Source organism: Capricornis sumatraensis, chromosome 14, assembly GCF_032405125.1.
Source record: "Capricornis sumatraensis isolate serow.1 chromosome 14, serow.2, whole genome shotgun sequence".
Lineage (NCBI taxonomy): Eukaryota > Metazoa > Chordata > Mammalia > Artiodactyla > Bovidae > Capricornis > Capricornis sumatraensis.
The window spans coordinates 77978396-78001886 of record NC_091082.1 but is presented as its reverse complement, the minus strand read 5'-3'; the positions used below and the strand labels follow the sequence as shown (position 1 = coordinate 78001886).

Genomic DNA, 23491 nt, shown 5'->3' with positions numbered 1-23491 from the left:
GCCAACGTACATGACTTTAGCCTACACAGCCACCCCAGCCAGACATGATCCTTGCCCTCTAAACTGTGTAGTCATTTCCTTCATGTATTGATCAGTTTCTTTCATTTGTTATACAAATAGTTACTGAGCTCTTCCTACAGGTTGCCCACTAGTCTTAGGTCTGTAGGCTAGGGACAAACATGGTACAGTTCTTGCCTTCAGCTCTCAGTGTAAAGAAGATTGACAAGTGAACAAATTGCAAAGCAATATGAATAGTACTATAATAAAGGAAAAATGCAATGCTATGAACACCAGTCTGATGACGTGTAACCCATGAATCCTTTTTACTAGGGTTACTTTATGTTTTTCACCTCCAGAAACTGTAAACCTTTTGATGGCAAACTACTTTTTTTGGTTTTGCATCTTCTTTGTGTCCTGAAGCAAGGTTTGCAATATCCATATGCTCTCACATACTTTTAAAATAAGTGAACAGAGAAAGAGGGCGGGATGGCAGAACAGGAAGACCCTGAGCTCACCACCTCTCCCAGGCACACAGATTACAACTGTTTACAGAGCAGGTAAACAGTTGTAAGAGAAAGACCAGAAAGTTGAGGAGAAAGACCAGAAGACTAGCAGAAAAGATCTACAACTAAAGATATAAAGAAGGAGCGCAATGAGACAGGTAGGAAGGGCGGAGACGTGGTATAGTCAAGACCCGTACACCCAGGTGGGCAACTCGTGCACGAGAGAGGATTACAACTGCAGAGGTTCTTCTCAAGGCATAAGGGGTCTGAGCCCCACATCAAGCTCCCCAGGCCCAGGGCTCCTCCACCAAGAAGACAAGCTCCCAAACTGGTTTTGAAGGCCAGGGGGGCTTACTTTCTGGAAACCGAGGGGGGCTGTGGGTAATAGAGACTTCACAAAGAGAGCACACAAAATCTCATACACTCCAGGACCCAGGACAGAAGCAGTAGTTAGAAGGGAGCCTGGGTCAGACATTTCTGCTGACCTTGGAGAGCCTCCCAGAGAGGCAGGAGGCAACTGGAGCTCATTTTGGGGGCACAGGAACTGCAGCAGCAGATTTTGGAGAGCTGCTTCTACCTGGTGGACACTGGTACTGGTAAGTGCCAGTTTGGAATCCTCCTTCAAGTTTATTAGCACCAGGACCTGGTCTTGCCTACCAGCCTGTCAGCCCCAGTACCAGGACACCTCAGCTCTGAGAACCAGCTCGGGGGAGACACAGCCCCACCCACCAGAAGGCCTGCTGTCTTAAGACCCCTTGAACCCACAGTTACCCTGGGACCCAGCCCTGCCCACCAGGACACCAACACCAGCTTCATCCACCGGTGGGCAAGCACCAGCTTCATAATCACCTGGGCTGAAGCCCAGCCCTGTCCATTGATAAACCATCTTACCAACCATGAGACCCCCAGGGCCCTGCAGCCAGAGATCCCAGGACACAGCTCCACTTAGCAGTGGGCCAGCTCTAGACCCAGGAACTGACTTCACTCACCTGCAGGCAGACACCAGACCCGGGACCCCTGCAGCCCCATAACCTTCCATGTCAGGATCCAGCCCATGCACTGGCAGGCTGACACCAGTTCAAAGACATCTTGGGACGCCTCAGTCAGCCACTCCAATATTTAGTCCCACTCACCAGTAGGTCAGCACCAGCATTGGGACAGCCTGGAACTCACAAGCAGCCATGTGGGTGGGTGGAAGCAGCCCCACCCACCAGCAGGCTGACACTAGATTGGGGAACCCCAGCCCCACCAGCGGCAATCCCAGAACCTGGCTTCACTGACCAGTGGGCCAACGCTAGCCCTGAGACCCCCCAGGACTCTGCAGCAAGCACCTCATGGCCTGGTCCTGCTCACTAACACCTAGTAGCCTCTACACAAGGCAGGGCCTGGCAGCCAACCAGACCAGGGGCCAGCCACACCTTACCATAGCTTCCCCAGTACTCAACTTCCCACAACAGAAGGACGCACACAGTCCACATAGGGGGCACCCCTAGAGCACGTAGCTCTGGTAACCTGAAGGGATTGAGCAGCAGCTATGAAAGGCCAATTTTCCAAAGTTAGGAAATGTATCCAATATACCAAATACACAGAAAAACAAACAAACAAACAGAAAGTTAGGCAAAAGGAGGTAACAGAGGAATATGTTCCAAAGGAGCAAGATGAGACCTCAACAGACCCAAGTGAAGTGGAGATGGGCAATCTACCTGATGAAAAGTTCAAGGTAATGATCATAAAGATGTCCAAAGAACTCAGGAGAGGATTGTAGGAACAGAAAGAGAGATTCGAGGTTTTTAACAAAGAGCTAGAAAATGTAACAAAAAAACAGAGATGAAGAATATAATAACTGAGATGAAAATGCATTAGAAGGAATCAATGGTAGATTAAATGATATGGAGGAATGAATTAGTGAGCTAGAAGACAGAGTGGAAATCACTGACGCTGGCCAGATAAACGAATAAAAAGAAATGAGGATAGTTAACCACTGGGACAACGCCACGTGTACTAACATTCACATTACAGGGGTCCCAGAATGAGAAGAGAGGGAGTAAAGATCATGTTTGAAGACATAATAGCTAAAAACTTCTCTAACTTGAGAAAGGAAACACATAGCCAGGTCCAGGAAGCAGAGAGTCTCAAACAAGATCAACCCAAATAGGACCACACTAAAACACACTGTGATTATAATGACAAAAATTAAAAATAAAATATTAAAAGCAGCAAGGAAAAACCTACAAGTTGCATACTACAAGGGAATTCCCCTAAAGATACCAGCTGACTTTTTACCAGAAACTTTTGATCACTTGTTTGGGAAGATCCCCTTGAGAAGGGAATGGCTACCCACTCCAGTATTCTTGCCTGGAGAATCCCGTGGACAGAGGAGCCTACAGTCCATGGAGGCTACAATCCATGGGGTTGCGAAGAATCAGACATGACTGAGAAACTAACACTTCTGGAGGCCAGAAAGGAGTGGCATGATATATTCAAAAGAATGAAAGGGAAAATCCTATAACCAAGAAGACTCTACCTGGCAAGTGTTTCATTCAGATTTGATAGATCAAAAGTTTTGCAGACAAGTGAAAGCTGAAAGAGTTCAGAACCACCAAACCAGCTTTACAAAAAATGCTAAAGGGACTTCTCTAAGTGAAAAAGAAAAGGCCCACAGCTAGGAACATGAAAGTTACAAGAGGAAAAAGCTCATTGGTAAAGGCAAGTATGCAGTAACAATGGTACATCAACCATGCATAAGGGAAGATTAGAAGACAGAAGTAATAAAATTATCTATATGCACAACAGTTAAGGGATACACAAAACAAAGAGATATAAAATATGACGTCAAAAACAGTAAACATTGGGGGAGTGGCGTTATAAGTCTGGGTTGTAAAAATGAATTTGAACTTAAGAAATCCACAAAATACAACAATCACATTGAGAGATTGGTATATATAAAAACTCATCGTAACCACAAACCAAAAATCTGTAATAGACACACACCAAAAAAGAGAAAGAAAAACAGATAATAAAAAGTAAGTAAAATAAAAAAGAAGAAATTATTAAGAAAAGAGAAAGGAATCCAAACATAACACTGAAGGTAGTCATCAAGTCACAGGGAAAGAAAGACTGCATAATTTCACTTATTGGAATCTTAAAAAAAATTAACAGACATAATAAAACAGAAACAGTTCTAGATACAGAGAACAAACAGGCAGTTTCCAGAAGGAAGAGGTTTGAGGGAAGAAAAAAATAAATTAGAGATATTAAGAGGTACAACTTCTAATTGCAAAATAAATGAGTCATGGGTATGAGATGAACAGTGCGGGGAATTTAGTCAGTAACTATGTAATATCTTTGTTTTGTGGCATATCATAACTAGACATCATGGTGATCAGTTTGAAATGTATAGATGTCACTGTGTGTAAAAGGAACCAACATAGTGTTGGAGGTCAATTGTACTTTAAAAACAAACAAACTCATAAAAAGAGATTGTATTTGTGCCTGGAGGTGGGTGTGGGGGAAGGCCGAAGTGAATGTACAAAGTGCCAGTGGTAAGCCAGCTGAGTACTAGGAATGTAAGGCACAACAGGATACATTTAATTAACACTATTGTGTGTTAGATACGTTAGTCTTTTAGCAAATCCTAAAAGTTCTCATCGTAAGAAAAAATGTTTTTCTCTTTAATTTGTGTCTATGAGATGACGGGTGTTCACTGAGCTTACTGTGTATGTAGCTCATTACGCTGCACCCTTCAACGTAGCGCTGTTATGTCAAAGGTATCTCAATAAAGCTGGAAGAAAATGAATAAATAAATAAGAGGTATGGAGGCAGTAAGTCCAATGATGGCAGTTGAGAAGTCAGTATTTTATCTTTCAATCTACTCTTTGAAATGGATATTGAATATTACATACCTCTTCAGTGGGTTGATTTTTTAAAATATGCTTATTTTTCTCCTCTAACCTAGAAATGCATTAACTGTTACTCAAAGATTTGTTTAATGTTAAATCTTTTGAAAAATAGGAGTAAACTCTCTTGGTCTGGAAAGGCAAGTCTTTGCCTTATCCAGGAGCTGTTCCCCAGTTGAAAGGTAAAAAGAGCTTTTGCCCTCCCTATATATGGTGACCTGCCATACTGGAGTAAGCATTTCTTATTCCAGCTGTCATCTTTTTTTATTCTAGTAAGAAACAGATAGAATAATATCTTTCTTTATTTTATTTTTTCTTTCTTTTCTTTCTTTTTTTTTTTTAGTATCTTTCTTTAAATGAGAAAAATATCAGTCCTTTTCTTTCATTTTGATGCAACCAAGAGTCCGCATTATCACTCTGGAGCTCAGTCTCGCTCCTGCTCACTCCCTGTCTGTCACAGTCCTCCTCTTTACTTTTGCTATTGCATGTTGTCTTCCCTTCTCTCAGATCCCTCTTCTAAACTAAACATAAAGAAGAGTCTTGTTTTTGCATGGTTGAGCTACAGTCACACTTCAAAGTTTAATTCTTGCTTTGCCCTTTCTTGCCCTTTTCGTGCTTTTGATTGAATACTTCAAAGCAGCTTATTGTGAACTCACATTTCATTTATAAGATCTGAGTAATTTAAAAAGGGTTTCCAGAGACTGGTTCTATGTTTTTTAGAGCTTAGTTTTCATGAATATGCAAATCTCATTGTCTTTTTAATTTTATTTATTTATTTAAATTTTTGACCATGCCATATGGCTTGTAAGATCTCAGTTCGTCATCAGGGAATGAACCCGAGCCAAGGCAGTGAAAGCCCAGAATCCTAACCACGGGCCATCAGGGAACTCCCTCACTGTCCTTTTAAAACTATGACAAAATTTGTGCTAAGATTACAAAGTCAGTCAAAAATATAGAATGGCAAAAGACTAGATAAGTCAGGAATTATCAACGTTACAAGTTTAAACATGGAATGACTTTCATTCCAGCTCTTTTTTTTCAAATATCACAAGAAAAACATCCTAATACTCCTTTATCCCCCTTTTGGTTAGTCTCTAAGCTGCCTCCAACTCTTCTGTGACCCCATGGACTGTAGTCTGCCAGGCTCCAATGTCCATGGGATTTCCCAGGCAAGAATACTGGAGTGGGTTGCCGTTTCCTTCTCCACGGGATTTTCCCGACTGAGACGTCAGACCATGTCTCCTGCACTGACAGGTGGATTCTTTACCACTGAGCCACCTGAGAAGCCTCTTTATCCCCCTTATCTTTGCCTAATTCCAAAATAAGCATATCTTAAAAAAAAAAAAAAAGATGACCTCTTCGGTGAACATCTCAATTCAAGTAATTCATGAATAACCTGAGTGGTATTTATACCTTGGGTGTTAAAAATGGTGTAAATTACTTCTCATTTCCCAGTTCAGTTACTTAATGTATTAGAGAATCATGCATAGCATGTGAGGACACTAAGTGTTAGAAGTCCAATATCCTCAGTACAGGAATTTTCTGGGGATTACTTCTAAAGTCCAAGTAATTTAAATAAGTTGCATAAATTCTTGCAGCTACTGTGTGACACATTTAGAATTATAATCCCCTGACTTCCACTGTAGCACTTTCTTTCAGCTATCACAAAGCCTCTCGATCTGATGATGTCTGTTAGTTTGTGCATGCATGCGTGCTCACTCACTTCAGTCGCGTCCAACTCTTGGCGACCCCATGGACTGTAGTCCACCAGGCTCCTCTGAACATGGGATTCTCCAGGCAAGAATACTGGAGTGGGTTGCAATTCCCTCCTCCAGGGGTTCTTTCCGACCCAGGGATCAAGCCCACATCTCTTGCATCTCCTGCATTGGCAGGTAGAGGTTCTTAAGGTTAGCCATTATTATATATATATATTTTGTATCCACCTTCTAATTTTGTCTTTTCATAGACACTAGTAAAACAGCTGTTTATAATGAGAGTTCTGTAAAACCTTGCCAATTTAGAAGTTTCTCCAATTTAAAGGATCCCTGTCTGGCCACTGACGAGCCATGTGTTAGCAACTCAAACCATAAAATTCAGGATGTGTCCCCACAAGAGAGTACAAAGATGCGGCCTTCACAAGAGCCAGAAAGTTTACTTGTCAAAATAGTTTAAGTAAAGACCTTCATTGTATTTGTTCAGTCACTCAGTCATGTCTGACTCTTTGCAACCCCATTATATAGACAGGCACAACAAAGGTTGAGATGACAAAGCCCCTTATGGTCAGGGGCCATTTGTGACAAATTTGCTGGCACAGCCAATCGAAACAGCTGCTCAGAATCCCAGGCTGTTTGACTGGCTGCCAAATGTATATCATATGTATATATTCTGAATGGCAGAGATCAAGCTCTCAAAACACAATAAAAATGCCTAAAATCAGGTAGAAAAATTTACATTTCAAAGGATCAGAGAGAGAAAGAAATTTCTCGTGGAAGGCCTTTTGTTTCTTTAAAGTCAAAATTCTGAAGATGTGTTTTATCCAATTGGCTTTCTCTCACAAGTTTTGGACAGAGTCCATTTTCAGGGTGAGATTTCCTTTAATTCTCAATTAAGCAATAACTTGTAAGTATAAATTCCTTATGCATATAAACCGTAGTAGTAGTAGTGATAGTCGTTCAGTCATGTCCCACTCTTTGCGATCCCATGGACTGTAGCCTGCCAGGCTCCATTGTCCATGGGATTCTCCAGGCAAGAATACTGGAGTGGACTGCCATTCCCTTCTACAGAGGATCTTCCTGACCCAGGGATCGAACCCGGGTCTCCTGCATTTGCAGGCAGATTCTGGGAAGACCCCATATAAACCATCAGTTCAGTTCAGTTCAGTCGCTCAGTTTTGTCCGACTCTTTGCGACCCCGTGGACTGCAGCACGCCAGGCCTCCCTGTCCATCACCAACTCCCAGATTTTACTTAAACTCATGTCCATCGAGTCGGTGATGCCATCCAACCATCTCATCCTCTGTCATCCCCTTCTCCTCCTGCCCTCAATCCCTCCCAGCATTAGGGTCTTTTCAAATGAGTCAGTTCTTTGCATCAGGTGGCCAGAGTATTGGAGTTTCAGCTTCAGCATCAGTCCTTCTGATGAATATTCAGGACTGATTTCCTTTAGGATGGACTAGTTGGATCTCCTTGCCATCCAAGGGACTCTCAAGAGTTTTCTCCAACACCTTCTTCAAAAGCATCAATTCTTCAGTGCTCAGCTCGCTTTCTAGCCCAGCTCTCACATCCATACATGACTGCAGGAAAAACCATAGCTTTGACTAGACGGACCTTGGTTGACAAACCGTGAAGTGAAGTGAAGTCGCTCAGTCGTGTCCGACTCTCTGCGACCCATGGACTGTAGCCCACAAGGCTCCTCTGTCCATGGGATTCTCCAGGCAAGAATACTGGAGTGGGTTGCCATTTCCTTTCTCCAGGGGATCTTCCCAACCCAGGGATCGAACCCAGGTGTCCCGCATTGCAGGCAGATGCTTTAACCTCTGAGCCACCAGAGAAGCCCCTTGACAAACCGTACTGGGACATTATTAATAGTTTGGAGGTTGGCAATCTTTCACTCCTTTTTCTGTTATTTTGAAAGTTTTGTTGCCTATTCAGATATCAGTTTGCCAAGCTAAAACTGCTAATGACTATTTTATGGTGAACCAATGCGCTGCTTGTAAGGTTAACTTCTCTAGGTGTCACTCTAGAGTCAACTCCACCCTCTGGCTTCTCAGTTCCTCCCTCTGGCAGTCTAAAACCACTGTGGTTGCTTGGATCACCGAGTGGCCAGCTCTCATATGTAGTCCCTGGATGAGGAAGTTTCCTCATTCCCCTTCCCCCCTCCACCCCCACCCCCACACACTGCTTGGCTTGTGGTATCTTAGTTCTCTGACGGGGGATTGAACCCAGGCCTTTGGCACTAAGAGGGCCGAGTCCTAACCAGTGGATGACCAGGGAATTCCCGCCTTTTTTAACTTAAATGAGGAAGCTTCCTATGGGCTCATTACATAGCATATGAGGACTTACCTGCACCAGTGTTTAAGTCTCTCACTTGCCTGAGGAAGCCGTTACTAGCTGCAAGGAGATGTGTCCTTCTTCTTTGGAGCTGAAAGCACTCATGTGATATTTTCACTTTCATTCTGACACACTTTATTAAAGTAGCCAATTCAAGGAAGAGTGACAGGCCAGTCTCTTACCAAATCACTCAGCCGAATGAATTTTGGTTTTTACTCAATGAGTAAAATTGCCCCAGTGTTTTTCAACAGAAGGAACTAAAGTACCTTTTTTGGAAACTAAGTTCAAGGAAATCATGTGGAATTTGTCTTTTCATGTGGTTTTTTTTTCTTGATGTGGTGTGTCACAGTGATTGCTTTTCATGTTATAACATTCTTGTGACCCTGGAATTAATCCAACTTTATCATGGTGTGTGGTCCTTATTGCTGGACTCCGTTTGCTAGTATTTTGTTTAGGAGTTTTACATCTCTGCTGCTGCTGCTGCTAAGTTGCTTCAGTTGTGTCCGACTCTGTGGGACCCCATAGATGGCAGCCCACCGGGCTCCCCCGTCCCTGGGATTCTCCAGGCAAGAACACTGGAGTGGGTTGCCATTTCCTTCTCCAATGCATGAAAGTGATCTCTATTGGCCTGTAATTTTCTTCTATCCTAGCGTCTTTGTCTGGTTTTCCCTCAGGGTTGACTGAAGGGCAGCTGTAATGTGACAAGTTGATGGCTGCAACATTCTTTGTTTATTGTTATGGCGGGAAACATCTTTTCATTAACAAAGGAAAGAGGGTGAGGAAGGGAAAGCTTCCAGAAGAAGATGGTATTTATTGATTGGCTGCACGGCATGCGAGAACTTAGTTCCTTGACCAAGGATCAAAGCCCTCTACAGAGGAAGTGCAGAGTCTTAGTCACTGGACCACCAGGGAAGTCCCTGAAGGAGGTAGTATTTAACCTACAGTAGTTTCCCCTTATCTACAGGGACAGTTTACGACACCCCACTGGATACTGAAACTGAGGCTAGCATAGAACCTTATATATACAATCTTCCTTATACATATCAGGGGAGCAAAATTTGCCACCCCAAAATGTCTCTTTGGCACACGAATCAGGGGACACACACTAACTGAAACTGCCCACCTTGGCCAGGCACCATATAACCATTTGTGTGAGTGATTTTACAACAGGAGGCCCTAGGAAGGAATATGGAACTACAAGCCACCATCAATCAAAAGAGTTTGGGAGAGATCAAAAGGAGATGCCATGTGTCCTTCCACCTCCGAGAATCCTCCTCACTGGCATCCATCTTGGTCGAGCAATGCATGCGCCATAAGGAAGCACCCTGAATCAGAAGGATTGGCCAGAGACAACCCGGAAACTAATTCTGTCACCATAAAACCTGGGACTGCGAGCCACGTGGCAGAGCAGTTCTCCTGGGTTCCCTCACCTTCCTGCTCTCCGCCTGGGTGACCCTTCCCAATAATGTCTCTTGCTTTGCCAGCACATGTGTCTCCTTGGACAATTCATTTCTGAGTATTAGACAAGAGCCCCTTTTCCAGCCCTGAAAGGGGTCCCCCTTCCTGCAACACATGGGTTAATTCAAACTGAAAACAATTTCCAGAGGACTCAAGAAGACCATTTGTCCTACCTGCCTAAAAGAATTTAGATAGAGGACTTTTTCTCATCTTCATGTGAATTGCCTTCCTCCCAGTTGAAGTCCCAAACCACTACCCCCAATATCCTCTTTAATCTTTAGCTGAAGATGGTATTTAAGGTAAGGGTTTCAGCCATTCTGGAAAGCTACTGAAGTTTCCTGGGTCTCTCTCATGTCTACACGCCATTAAACTATTTGATTTTCTCCTGTTAATCTGTCTCATGTCAGTTCTTAGGCCATCCAGAAAAGCCTAGAAGGGCAGAGTAAATTTTCTTCCTCCTTGACACATACATATCTATGATAAAGTTTAATTTATAAATTAGGCACAGTAAGAGATTAACAATAGCTAATAATAAAATAGAACAATTATAACAGTATACTGTAATAAAAGTTACGTGAATATGGACTCTCTCAAAGTGTCTTATTATACAAATTTAATACTTTTTCAACTTATCACACACTGTGGCTGTAATTTCCACAGTTCAAGGTATGACAGCAAAGGGAAAACAATTTTTTTTTTTCCTTTTTCACAATTTCACAGGTAGAAGATTACTGTAGATCTTAGCAACCCCAGCAAAGGATTCTTTTCTTTTCCTTATTAAGTCTAGAACTTTTACCTTGTCACTTAACAGAAGCACTTCTTGTGCTCTGGGGCTGTTATTGCAAAAGGTTACTTAAACATAAGCACTGCGATACTGAGATAGTTGGTCTGTTAGTTCAGTCAGCTGCCAAGAGACTACTGGGCAGCATACGCTGGACAAAGGGATGGATGGTTCATGTCCAGGCAGGATGGAGCAAGACAGCGTGAGATTTCACCATGCTATTCAGAACAGTGAAAAATTCTAAATGTATCATTAATTGCTTATTTCTGGAATTTTCTGTTTAATATTTTCAGGCTATGGTTGACCACAAGTAACTGAAACTATGGACAGTGAAACTGTGGGTTGGGGTTGGGGGACTACTGTAATGTTAAAGCTGGCCAAGTGAACAGAATGTGTGGAAGGGGGGTGGTGACAGAATACGGCAGAAAACCACAAGCAGTTGGGGAGGAGGCAGTGGGGACTGAAACGCGGTTAGAAAAGTTAAGTATATTGTACACAACCAGACACTTACTTAATACTTGCTTTTCTCCTTTGATTCATCTTCAGTTCAGTTCAGTTGCTCGGTCGACTCTTTGCGACCCAATGGGCTTCAGCATGCCGGGCTTCCTTGTCCATCACCATCTCCTGGAGTTTGCTCAGACTAATGTCCATAGAGTCGGTGATGCCATCCAATCATCTCATCTTCTGTCATCTGCCTTCAATCTTTCCCAGCATCAGGGTCTTTTCCAAGGAGTCAGTTCTTCACATTGGAAGGCCAAAGTATTGGAGTTTCAGATTCAGCATTGGTCCTTCCGATGAATATTCAGGACTGATTTCATTTAGGATTTACTGGTTTGATCTCCTTGCAGTCCAAGGGATTCTCAAGAGTCTTCTCCAAGACCACAGTTCAAAAGCATCAATTCTTCAGTGCTCCGTTTTCTTTATGGTCCAACTCTCACATCCATATGTGACTACTGGAAAAATCTTGCTGCTGTTACTGCTAAGTCACTTCAGCTGTGTCCAACTCTGTGCGACCCCACAGACAGCAGCCCACCAGGCTCCCCCGTCCCTGGGATTCTCCAGGCAAGAACACTGGAGTGGGTTGCCATTTCCTTCTCCAATGCATGAAAGTGAAAAGTGAAAGTGAAGTCACTCAGTCGAGTCCAACTCTCAGCGACCCCATGGACTGCAGCCCACCAGGCTCCAGCTGAAAATAGATTGGCGCTGTATTTCTAGCCTTTACTTGGGCTGCCAGGTGTTGGGAGATCACTCCCCATACACAGGTCTCACATTTCTGCAGTTTTATGCAGAGGCACCAAAAGCTTTTGTTCCAGGCTACCTCTTCAAGGGTGTTTGTATTACCACGGGTCTTGGTAGACAGAGATCATGTCCCCACTGAATCAAAGGGAGGGTTTATTTCCTGTCCAGTATAATAAAGAGAATGTCTTCCACCAGGCAAAGACTGGCTCTCTTGAACTTAGTGGTCTTTAGCTGTGAGGCAGATCCTCTGTGTGCGTGTCATCTATCTGAACAGCTCCATATTGTCCTGTGGATTTTAGGAAAGGGAAGACGGAGGGGAGGGCAAGAGGAATCAACAGGTATGTGAGGTTTGTGCTACTTGCTGGGCTCCAAATAACAAGTCCTTTGCCTCGGAACTAGGAGTCTTATATCTTCTGTCAATGCCCATGAAGCTGTGGCAGGCTAACCCTTCACAGCTCCTGACACTAGGTATTTGCCTTCTTGAAAAGCAAAAGCTTAGGTTTGGGTCTGTTTATTTTTTTTCACATCCCCTCAAATCTGATGGATCTTATTCATACTCTGCCCTTGTGCGCGGTAGGGCTGTAGGCCAGTTGCCTGGTTCATCTCCCTTCAACATTAAAATCCTTTGGCTAATGAATCTGAGCTCCCTATGGAGGCAAAGGGCAGCCAAATAAAAAGTGAATATTTCACTAATATAAAGACAAATGCCAAGAAACAGCTGTGTTCCAGGCCAGGCAGTGCTCAGCTTGCCATATAAAAGGCTCTTAATAGAAATCGAATAGCAATCAACTTAAACTATTATAAGGAACATAAGCCAGGATAAAATTTGAAAATTAGTCTGCTATCCAAGCATCAGTGAAAGATAGGCGACCCTAGCCAAATAGGATTTGACCATGAGATGATTCAAGCAATGCCCACTTGGGATGGGCAATGATACACAGACCATCTGTCTCCTGAGAAACCTGTATGCAGTTAAATCCAGACAAGGAACAACTGACTTGTTCAAAATTGGGAAAGGAGTACCACAAGGCTGTATATTGTTGCCCTCCTTATTTAACCTATTCATCATGCATCATGCAAAATGCTAGGTTGGATGAATCAAAAAATGAAATGAAGATTGCTGGGAGAAATATCAAGAGCCTCAGATATATACCACTTTAATGGCAGACAGTGAAAAGAAACTAAAGAGCCTCTTGATGAGGGCAAAAGAAGAGAATGAAAAAGCTGGCTTAAGTCTCAACATTCAAAAAACTAAGATCATGGCATCTGGTCCCCTCACTTCATGGAAAAATAGAAGGGGAAAAAGTGATAGCAGTGACAAATTTTATTTTCTTGGGCTCCAAAATCACTGCAGATAGTGACTTGCAGCCATGAAATTAAGAGACACTTGTTCCTTGGGGTGAAAGCTATGATAAACCTAGGCAGCATATTAAAAAGCAGAGGCATCACTTTGCTGACAAAAATCTGTAGAGGCCAAGCTATGGTTTTCCAGGAGTCATGTACAGATGTAAGAGTTGGACCATAAAGAAGGCTGCGTGCCAAAAAATTGATGCTTTTGAACCGTGGTGCTGGAGAAGACTTGAGAGTCCCCTTGGAGTCAAACCTAAAGGAAGTCAACCGTGAATATTCATTGGAAGGACTGATGCTAAAGCTGAAGCTCTAATACTTTGACCACCTGGTGAGAAGGGTTTATTCACTGGAAAAGATCCTGATGATGGGAAAGATTGAGGGCAGGAGGAGAAGGGGCTGACAGTGACTGAGATCATTGGATAACATCACCAACTCAATGGACATGAATCTGAGCAAACCCCAGGAGACAGTAAAGGACAGGGAAGCATACAGTGCTGCAGTCCATGGGGTTGAAGAGTCAGACATGACTTAGCAGAAACTGAACAACAGCAATGATATACAACAAAAGCCTTTATCAGTTCAGTTCAGTTCAGTTCAGTCGTTCAGTTGTGTCTGACTCTTTGCAACCCCATGAATCGCAGCACGCCAGGCCTCCCTGTCCATCACCGACTCCCGGAGTTCATTCAAACTCACCTCCATCGAGTCAGTGGTGCCACCCAGCCATCTCATCCTCTGTCATCCCCTTCTTCTCCTGCCCCCAATCCCTCCCAGCATCAGAGTCTTTTCCAATGAGTCAGCTCTTCGCACGAGGTGGCCAAAGTACTGGAGTTTCAGCTTTAGCATCATTCCTTCCAAAGAACACCCAGGACTGATCTCCTTTAGAATCCATGGACTGGTTGGATCTCCTTGCAGTCCAAGGGACTCTCAAGAGTCTTCTCCAACACCACAGTTCAAAAGCATCAATTCTTTGGCGCTCAGCCTTCTTCACAGTCCAACTCTCACATCCATACATGACCGCTGGAAAAACCATAGCCTTGACTAGACGCACCTTTGTTGACAAAGTAATGTCTCTGCTTTTCAATATGCTATCTAGGTTGGTCATAGATTTCCTTCCAAGGAATAAGTGTCTTTTAATTTCATGGCTGCAATCACCATCTGCAGTGATTTTGGAGCCCAGAAAAATAAAGTCTGATACTGTTTCCCCATCTATTTGCCATGAAGTGATGGGACCAGTTGCCATGATCTTCGTTGTCTGAATGTCGAACTTTAAGCCAACTTTTTCACTCTCCTTTTTCACTTTCATCAAGAGGCTTTCTGATGTGAAGTTCCTCTTCACTTTCTGCCATAAGGGTGGTGTCATCTGCATATCTGAGGTTGTTGATATTTCTCCCGGCAATCTTGATCCCAGCTTGTGCTTCTTCCAGCCCAGCGTTTCTCATGATGTATTCTGCATATATCGAATCTTCTAGTACCCCCTCAAGTATGTACTTATTCAAATTGTCAAAATCATTGCTCTAACAGAGTAAGGTGATATAAGTAATCAATAGAAGCAAATGTAAACTTCGGGAAACTTTAGCCTTCAACTCGATTGGTGTGGTTGGTCAACACATTCCACTGATTTACAAAAATAATATAAACTCTGGGTGTGGGAAGAAGGATAAATTAGGGGCTGGGATTAACATATACACACTACTGTTTATACTATGTATAAATATAAATAGATAACCAACAAGGACCTTCTGTATAACACAGTGAACTATACTCAATATTATGCAATAACCTGTAAGGGAAAAGAATCCAAGAAAAGTGTACATATATATATATATATTATATATATATTTACATATATGTATATTTTATACATACATGTTTGAGTTGCTGTGCTGTACATCTGAAACTTATATATTATAAATCAACTATGTTGTTTGTTGTTTAGTAACTAAGTCGTGTCTGACATATTCTCAGTCCCGTGAACTGTAACCTGCCAAGCTCTCCTCTGTCCAGGGGATTTCCCAGACAAGAATACTGGAGTGGGTTGCCATTTCCTTCTAAATTAAAAAAAAAAACACACACACCTTTTTTTTTTAAAAGAATTAATAAAAGTAAAACACCGGTAACTCTAAAAAAAGGAAACAATATAAATTATTTGAAAATTTTAAATTAGTTAAGAGATCGCTATGAAGTGAACGTTTAGGTCATCCATCTCTGAAAGTATCTTTAATAACTCAAATCCTCTCTTCAAAACGTTTAAGTCTAAATGATGGGAGGCAGTGAAGATGTAATACGTTTTGTGTGGCTCAATGGTTTCTTGATGATCTAATCAATAGTTTTCTTTGGCTTCTCTTATAATTAGTTTGTAAATAATTTAGATATTGAAGAAGGATCAAAGAGATTGTGTTTCTATGTGCCTTTGTAGATGGACTCTATCCAAATATGGCATTATCTGAAAAATAAAAGAATAAGTATCTATTACATATCTTATAATACATTTCATAGTTCCAGAATAACCCTGAAGGCAGAGAGAAGTACTGCTTCATAGATACCAGGAATAAGGTTTAGAGACACTAAATGACTGAAGGCATGAGACTACTCAGTGGCAGAAGCAGAACTTGAACCCAAGTGCAACGGGCTGAATGTTTGTGCTCCTCCAAATTCTTATGCTGAAACCCTAATCCTGATGGGATGGTCTTTGGAGGTGGGGCCTTTGGGAGGTAGTTAAGTCATGAGAGTGGAGTCCTCATGAAAGGGATTTGTGCCCTTACTGGAAGGGCCCCCCCAAAACTAGCCAGCTGTTTCTATTGTGTAACAATACAGCAAGAAACAGCTCTCTGAAAACTAGGAAGAGGGAACTCCAAGAACCCAATCATGCTGGCACCCTGATCTCAGACCTCCAGCCTCCAGAACTGTGAGAAATAAAGTTAGTTGCTTAAGCCACTCAGTCTATAGTAATTTGTTATAGCAGCCGAAACTGAGTAAGACACCAAGTCTTCCATTTTTAAGGCATGGTTAAGTAAGATTCTCCCTCTTGGTGGCTCCCATCTGCCTGCAAAGTGGGAGACCTGGGTTTGATCCCTGGGTTGGGAAGATCCCCTGGAGAAGGAAATGGCAACCCACTCCAGTATTCTTGCCTAGAGAATCCCATGGACAGAGGAGCCTTGTGGGCTACAGTCCATGGGTCGCAGAGAGTCGGACACAACTGAGCGACTTGACTTCACTTCACTTCTTTTGACTGATATATCTCCAAATGGAAAATTAAAGAGAGAGCTTCAAAATACCTGTGAGTCTGTTTCGGTTCATTTGAGTCTTACTTTAGATTCCACATATAAGTGATGTCATATGGTATTTGTCTTTCTCTTTCTGACTTACTTCACTGAGTACAATAATCTCTATGTCCACCCATGTTGCTGCAAATGGTGTCATTTCATTCTTTTTTGTGGTTGAGATTGTGTGGGTTTTCTTAGAATTGTGGTGGTTCAGTCACTAAGTCGTGTCTGACTCTTGAGATGCCATGGACTGTAGCTCTCAAAGTGTCCATGGGATTTTCCTGGCAAGAATACTAGAATGGGTTGCCATTTCCTTCTCCAGGGGATATTCCCGACCTGGGAATAGAACCCTGGTCTCCTGCGTTGCTGGCAGATTCTTTACCAACCGAGCTACCAGGGAAGCGGAATACTTCCTCCTTGTAAAAGAGTTATTTTTTGAGTAAAGTTAACATATGACTGTAACAGATCAACTTTAAAACACAATGGAGAATCTCAGGTTTCCAGGCCACACTGTATCACCCTCTCTGCCCTGCTTATGAACGTGGTGGGTCAGGTGTATAGTCACAGCCTTGTCATCAAAGAAGTTACATTTCCAATATGGCAATTATTTTGTTTGTGACCTAACTTAATCATTTGTTGGTTATGTTTAACATAAATTATACTCTTTTTATTTTTTTCGGAATAAATGGAAAAATACCATCAGTTACTTGTTTTGACTTACAAACAAGTATTTAACAATTAAAATATTTACCAGCAGTTCTTCTTCCTCCCTCCTGCAAAATAATACCACCAACACCACATGCCACCTCACCCCAAACTTCCTCCACATTTTATTGTTGTGTCGCAGGTCTTTTTGTTTGATATTTGTCATCAAAATCATTTCCACTGTATCTCAATTTTGCATATAACATTTTTGCAGACGTAACAGAAATTGATGGACAAGGAGGCCTCTGGATCCTTCTCAAAATATGGTTCTTAGGCCATCAGGCTCAGTATCACCTCTGCCTGCCTGAGAATGAATATTCCAGGACCCAAACTAGAGCCTATTGAATGAGCCAGTGTGGAGACGATCCCTCAAATCCTGTAAACATGAGGAAACGAGATCTCTGGTCTATAGTAGATCTTACTAGCCTAATTTACATCGACTAGCCTAGTTTACTGATGCACATTTAACGTCAAACAGATTGCCTTGTAACTATCCCAGAGCAATATGTATGAACCTCTTTCATTCCTAGAAATAACTCCTAAGTTTACTTATAGATCCCTCCTGTCAACTGGGTAGGAATCCTACCGCAGCATCTTACTTTTTGGTGGAAAGTGCCTTTTCTCCTTGTGAATGAAGAGACTCAGTTTGACCCAGGAGCTCCTGTCACTGTCAGGAACAGGTTTTTTGACCTGGTCGTGAGTAAGGGACTTGTAGGCACCATGGAAATGCCTCTTTTGAACTCTCAATAAGCTGACTTGATTGCTTCTTTCCACCAGGCAGTTGGATTCTCGCCTTTCGTTTATCTCCTCCAGGAGACGTTTGTCTATTTTAAGTTTTTTAATTATTTCACGGTTTCTGTTTACAGATACCATTATGCTGACAAACTAATCATCAAGTGGTTCTTGCTGTCCTGCAAACAAATGCAGAAAAAAAAAAAATACTATCAATTGCTCGCTTGACTTCAAATCCAGTATTCACAATCAGATATTTGCCAGCATCTCCAGTTACTTTATCAAGTGATTACCTCATGTCAAGTATTTCTTCTCCTGCAGATACCACCACCACTGTGCCCCTCCCCCAGCCTCCCTGCATCTCTTACCATTGCTTTCTAGGGTCTTGATATTTCCTGAGGAGAAAGAAAAGACCAGAGAAAGAGGATACAGTGAGAGAATATATTTTGGTTTTTAAAGTGATACTATGCATTGATTTTTGCTTTTAGGAACTTTCATTGCTTATTCTGGTTATAAAGATAATATGAACTTATTATAGGAAATGAAGAAAATACAGCGAAGTATAAGGTCGAAAAGCTAAAATCACTTGTAATCCTGACACAGCTAAATTAACATTTTTGATGTTTCTTTGCTAATAAATATCCAAAGATATTTCATTATAAAAAGTACAAGGGGTTCCCTGGCTGTCTAGTGGTCAGAACTCAGATTCCACTGGCGAGGCTGCGCTGGATCCCTACTCAGGGAACTAAGATCCCTCAGGCTGAGCACTACAGCCAAAAATTAAAAAAAACAAATACAGAAGACATCAAACTGGTCATACGAAAACACAAATTTTAAACATATGTTTTTAACTATTTAGGAAGATTTTGCTTGTTAGGCCAGTAAATTTGTCTTTTCAGGGATTTGAAGCACTTAAAAATCAGATATGCTAAATTTACAAAGGAGATTGAAAATATTTTAAGGATTTGTATTAACTAAGTTTGTAAATATACTACTCGAGGTGTTTAGTCTTTTCAGCTTGCGTTAACTGAATATTCGGAGAAGGCAATGTCACCCCACTCCGGTACTCTAGCCTGGAAAATCCCATGGACGGAGGAGCCTGGTAGGCTGCAGTCCATGGGGTTGCTGAGGGTCGGACACGACTGAGCGACTTCACTTTCACTTTTCACTTTCATGCATTGGAGAAGGAAATGGCAACCCACTCCAGTGTTCTTGCCTGGAGAATCCCAGGGACGGGAGAGCCTGGTGGGCTGCTGTCTGTGGGGTCGCACAGAGTTGGACGCGACTGAAGTGACTTAGCAGTAGCAGTAACTGAATATTAATTGCAGAAAAAGTAAGAATGATCATTCTTTATACAAAAATAACTCAATTTAGGGAATTTTCTGGCAATCCAGAGGTTAGCACTTCATGCTTTTACAGCCGGGGGCAGTGGTCTTTCAGTCTCTTGTTGGGGAACTAAGATCCCACAAGCCATGTGGCATAGCCAAATTAAAAAAACAACACACAAACCACAGTTTAGAAATAGAATACAACTCATGTTGAAATCAACTTTTTCATTTTAGAAAATCAGTATTGTGAGCCCTAAAGTCCTACCAACCCAACTGTCCATCGACAACTGAGCAGATAAATAAATCATGGTATATCCAGACAATGGATACTATGCAGTTAGTAAGAGAAAAAAAAAAGTACTATTGATACTCATAATAACATGGCTGACTTTCAGAAAAATTGGGTTGAGTGAAGAAAAGTCAGACCAAAAAAATGGCATTGTATGATTCTACTCATACAAAATTTTATGAAATATGAACTACTCTATAGTGACCGAAAGCAGAGAAGTGGTTGTCTGGAAATGAGGAGGGGTTAAGAACAATGGCAGCAAGCAGGATTGTAAAGTAATACACTGTATGAGTAAGCTTTTAGTAGTGATTAATATGTTTGTTATCTTGATTATGGTGATGGTTTCATGTTTTTGCATATATCTAAAGCTAATCAAATTGTATATAGATCATCCTTGACTTAGGGTGGGGTTTCAACCAGATAAACCCATTGTTTATTGAAAATGTCTTAAGGTGAAAATGCAATTAATACACCTAACCTACCAAACATGATAGCTTAGCCTCACCTACTTTAACGTGCTAAGAACATGTACATTGGCTTTCAGTTGGGCAAAATCATCTAACACTAATTGAACATTCTACTGAAAGTGAAAAACTGAATGGTTGTAATTGTATCAGTCGTTTTCACTTTTGATCACATGGCTGACTGGGAGCTGGGAGTATTGTCCCACAAGTCACTAGCCTGGGAAAAGATCAAAGTTCAAAATCTGAAGTATTTGAAATATGGTTTCTACTGAATACATATTGCTTTTGCACCATCATAAAGTTGAAAAATTGCACACCAAATCATTGTAAGTTAGAGACCGTCTGCACTTTAAACATGCAGTTTATTGTATGTCAATTATATCACAATAAAGCTGTGGAATAAAATTGGGATTAGCACTGAGCACATTGCGTAAAGCAAGTGGTTAATAAATACTTGTTGAATGAATAAAAAGTATATTATTAACCAGATAATTTCTATTCACTTAACGTTAACATTGTGAGAATTTTTCATATCACTACGTGTCATTCGTAATAAAAAAGGTACTCTCTGATGACAGTAGTCTATCATATGGATTTATAACAATTAATTGATTAGTCTCTTTATTGTTAGACTTTTAGATTGTTTACCCTTTAACACTTTCAAGTGACAAAAATCTTGCAAACATATATTATTTTAGGAAACCCACAAGACATCAGTTTTCCATTCCTAAATACACAAAAGGATAAGAGGTATAGTTTCAGAGTTCTCTGGGCTAACAAATAAATCTTACAAGAAAAAAGTTACTTGAAGAAAATAGTTGCTCAGAATAAAAGCAAATGCTTTAATGGAGAATGAAATTCCTGATTTTTTTTGCCTCCCTCTGTCCAGAGCCATGAGGAAGATTCAGATATTCTGAACAACCATAAAGAATTGTCTCAGGAAGTTATTGCCACAATAATGATGCAAAACTCAGAGGCATGCAACAACAAACATTTATTCTTATGCTTAGTAGTAGATTGTTTAGATTCAGGTGAATTTGGTTGGTACTGGCTCCCCGCTGAGGGTGAAGGTCCTACAATTTGAGGACTAAGAGAAATAAGTAAAGCTATTTTTCTCTAATCTGATATCTCAGATGAGATCTAACTCTCCTATATTCACTTCATTTCTGGGAATTTTTAAGAACATAAACTCTGTTTTAAGAATATGAGAAGAAAAGCTTTTTTACTAAATGACAATTGTATTGCACCATCTCTGGCATATACAGTCTTTCTGCTTTATCTTTCTCTTTCCTGTCTCCCTGGGAAAATCCTTGATTTCAGGCATCATATTATTTACAATAATATGGAGTTGGAGCTCAGTATAATGTAGGAGCTCAATAAAAAGCAGTTGACTTTCCTAAAAGTATAAATCCAGTAATGTTAGCTCACAAATATAGAAGATATACAACCCACCAAGAAATGATCCCTTGGTTTTCAAGTAAGCAGTTCTTTAGGCAAGATGTCAGTTGCAGAAGTGAACAAGGAAGAGAGAAGATACCTTTTCAACATTGGATCTAGCAAGTTTAAATTGAAGGAGATAAAATATTTTATGCACTCAATTAACGCTAAATAATTAAACTGGCCTCAATCTTGCTAACTCTATTTTGATCACCTGCTAATTATCCAAAGTAGTAAAAACAAGAAGATATGAATGAAATAAATCTACAAATACCTCCTGTATCTCATTTTTGTCATTAATTTCAAGTTACTTTTACTAGAGATACTAATTTGCTGGAAATTAAACTCCTTGAATTCTGTCTCCTTTACTGCTTTTACTGTTTATCATCCTCTCTGCAAGATGTTCAAATGAAAAACAAGTGGGGACATGACTAAAGGAAGTAGAAAACAAGGTAATTGTCTCATGTACTTCTGAGCTAATTTATATTTTGTTAAAAGCCCATTATATAGATTTACTGCAAATGAAATGTAGATGTCTTAGTCACAAATTCACTAAGATCACAGAATTCAAACTTTTTTACTAATAGACTAATTTATTTGATATCACTGTGCATTCTCACCCTATGTGTGTTTTATTTTATTATTTTTAAACTAATTTTTATTGGAGTACAGTTTCTTTACAGTGTGTTAGTTTCTACTGTACAGCAAAATGAATCAGCCGTACATATACATCTATCCTCTCCCTTTTGGATTCCTTCCCATTCAAGTCACCACAGTGCATTAGGAACTAGTCAATCAAGTCCAGGAAGCACAGAGAGTCCCATATAAGATAAACTCAAGGAGAAACACGCCAAGACACATATTAATCAAACTAATAAAAATTAAATACAAAGAAAAATTATTAAAAGCAGCATAGGAAAATAAAACCGATTACAGAGCACGTGAACACAGGAGCCAACTAAAATTAGACACAGCAAGAGTCTAATGGTAAGAGCATGGAATCTGAAGTCAAAAAGGTTTGACTCCTGCTCAAGCCATGCTAATTGTGTGGCCTCAGTTAAGTTACCTTCTCTGGCCCTCAGTTACCTTACATGTTTAATGGAAATAATATCCAAATCACAGAGAACCAGAAGGATTAAATGAGCTAATACATTATCAAGAACTTAATATAAACAAAACTCAATCAATGGTAAGTTGAAAATATCTATTAGTCACTGTAAAAACATTTTTGTTTAATTGGATAAATAAATAGTATTTTTGTCCCCTCAGTTATTAATCTATTTGCTATGTGATCAGACTGAAGTGACTTAGCAGCAGCAGCAGCAGTAGCAAGTTCAGCTACATAATTTGTGGTGGCCAGAGCAAAATGATAAGGCAAGGGCCCTTGTTGAAAAATCACTGAGAATTTTAAGATGGTGGCAGAAGAGCATTAAACCAAGTGGGCCCCTTCTTAGGGATGGGGGCTGGCGCTTGTGTGACGGTAGAGAGAGGTCACATGTCTATGAAACTGGCTGTATGTGTGACATAGGAACAAGTCAATTTCTATGCTTAAATCACCTAGTTTTAGTGTCTTAAATGGAAGTAAATACTGTGCCTAACCTATGACTTTTTAAAGGTATGTATTTTTAAGCATGCATATACAGTCAGTTCAGTCGCTCAGTCATGTCTGACTCTTTGTGACTCTATGGACTGCAGCACGCCAGGCTTCCCTGTCCATCACCAACTCCCAGGGCTTATTCAAACTCATGTCCATCGAGTCTGTGATGCCATCCATCTCATTCTCTGTTGTCCCCTTCTCCTTGAACGGTTGTTCTTGAATCATGCAAAGATGCCAGGATTCTTGGCCTCAGAAGGAGAAGAATTCAATCCGGGGCCAGAGGCGAGGCTTGATCGCTCAGAGCTTTTGTCTAATAAAATTTTATTAAAGTATAAAGGAGATAGAGAAAGCTTCTGACATAAGCATCAGAAGGGGGCAGAAATAGTACCCGCTTACTAGTG

General features: G+C 41.0%; 1 protein-coding gene across 1 annotated transcript; it reads right to left on the bottom strand.

The window, feature by feature from the left end:
- Positions 1-15698: 15698 nt before the first annotated feature.
- SPATA45 (spermatogenesis associated 45) lies at positions 15699-18116 on the bottom strand. The gene is made up of 2 exons (XM_068985616.1): positions 17843-18116; positions 15699-15718 (listed from the first exon to the last, which is right to left on the bottom strand). The coding sequence occupies exons 1-2, from the start codon at positions 18114-18116 to the stop codon at positions 15699-15701; spliced, it is 294 nt and encodes a 97-aa protein (XP_068841717.1).
- Between the last annotated feature and the right edge of the window lie 5375 nt (positions 18117-23491).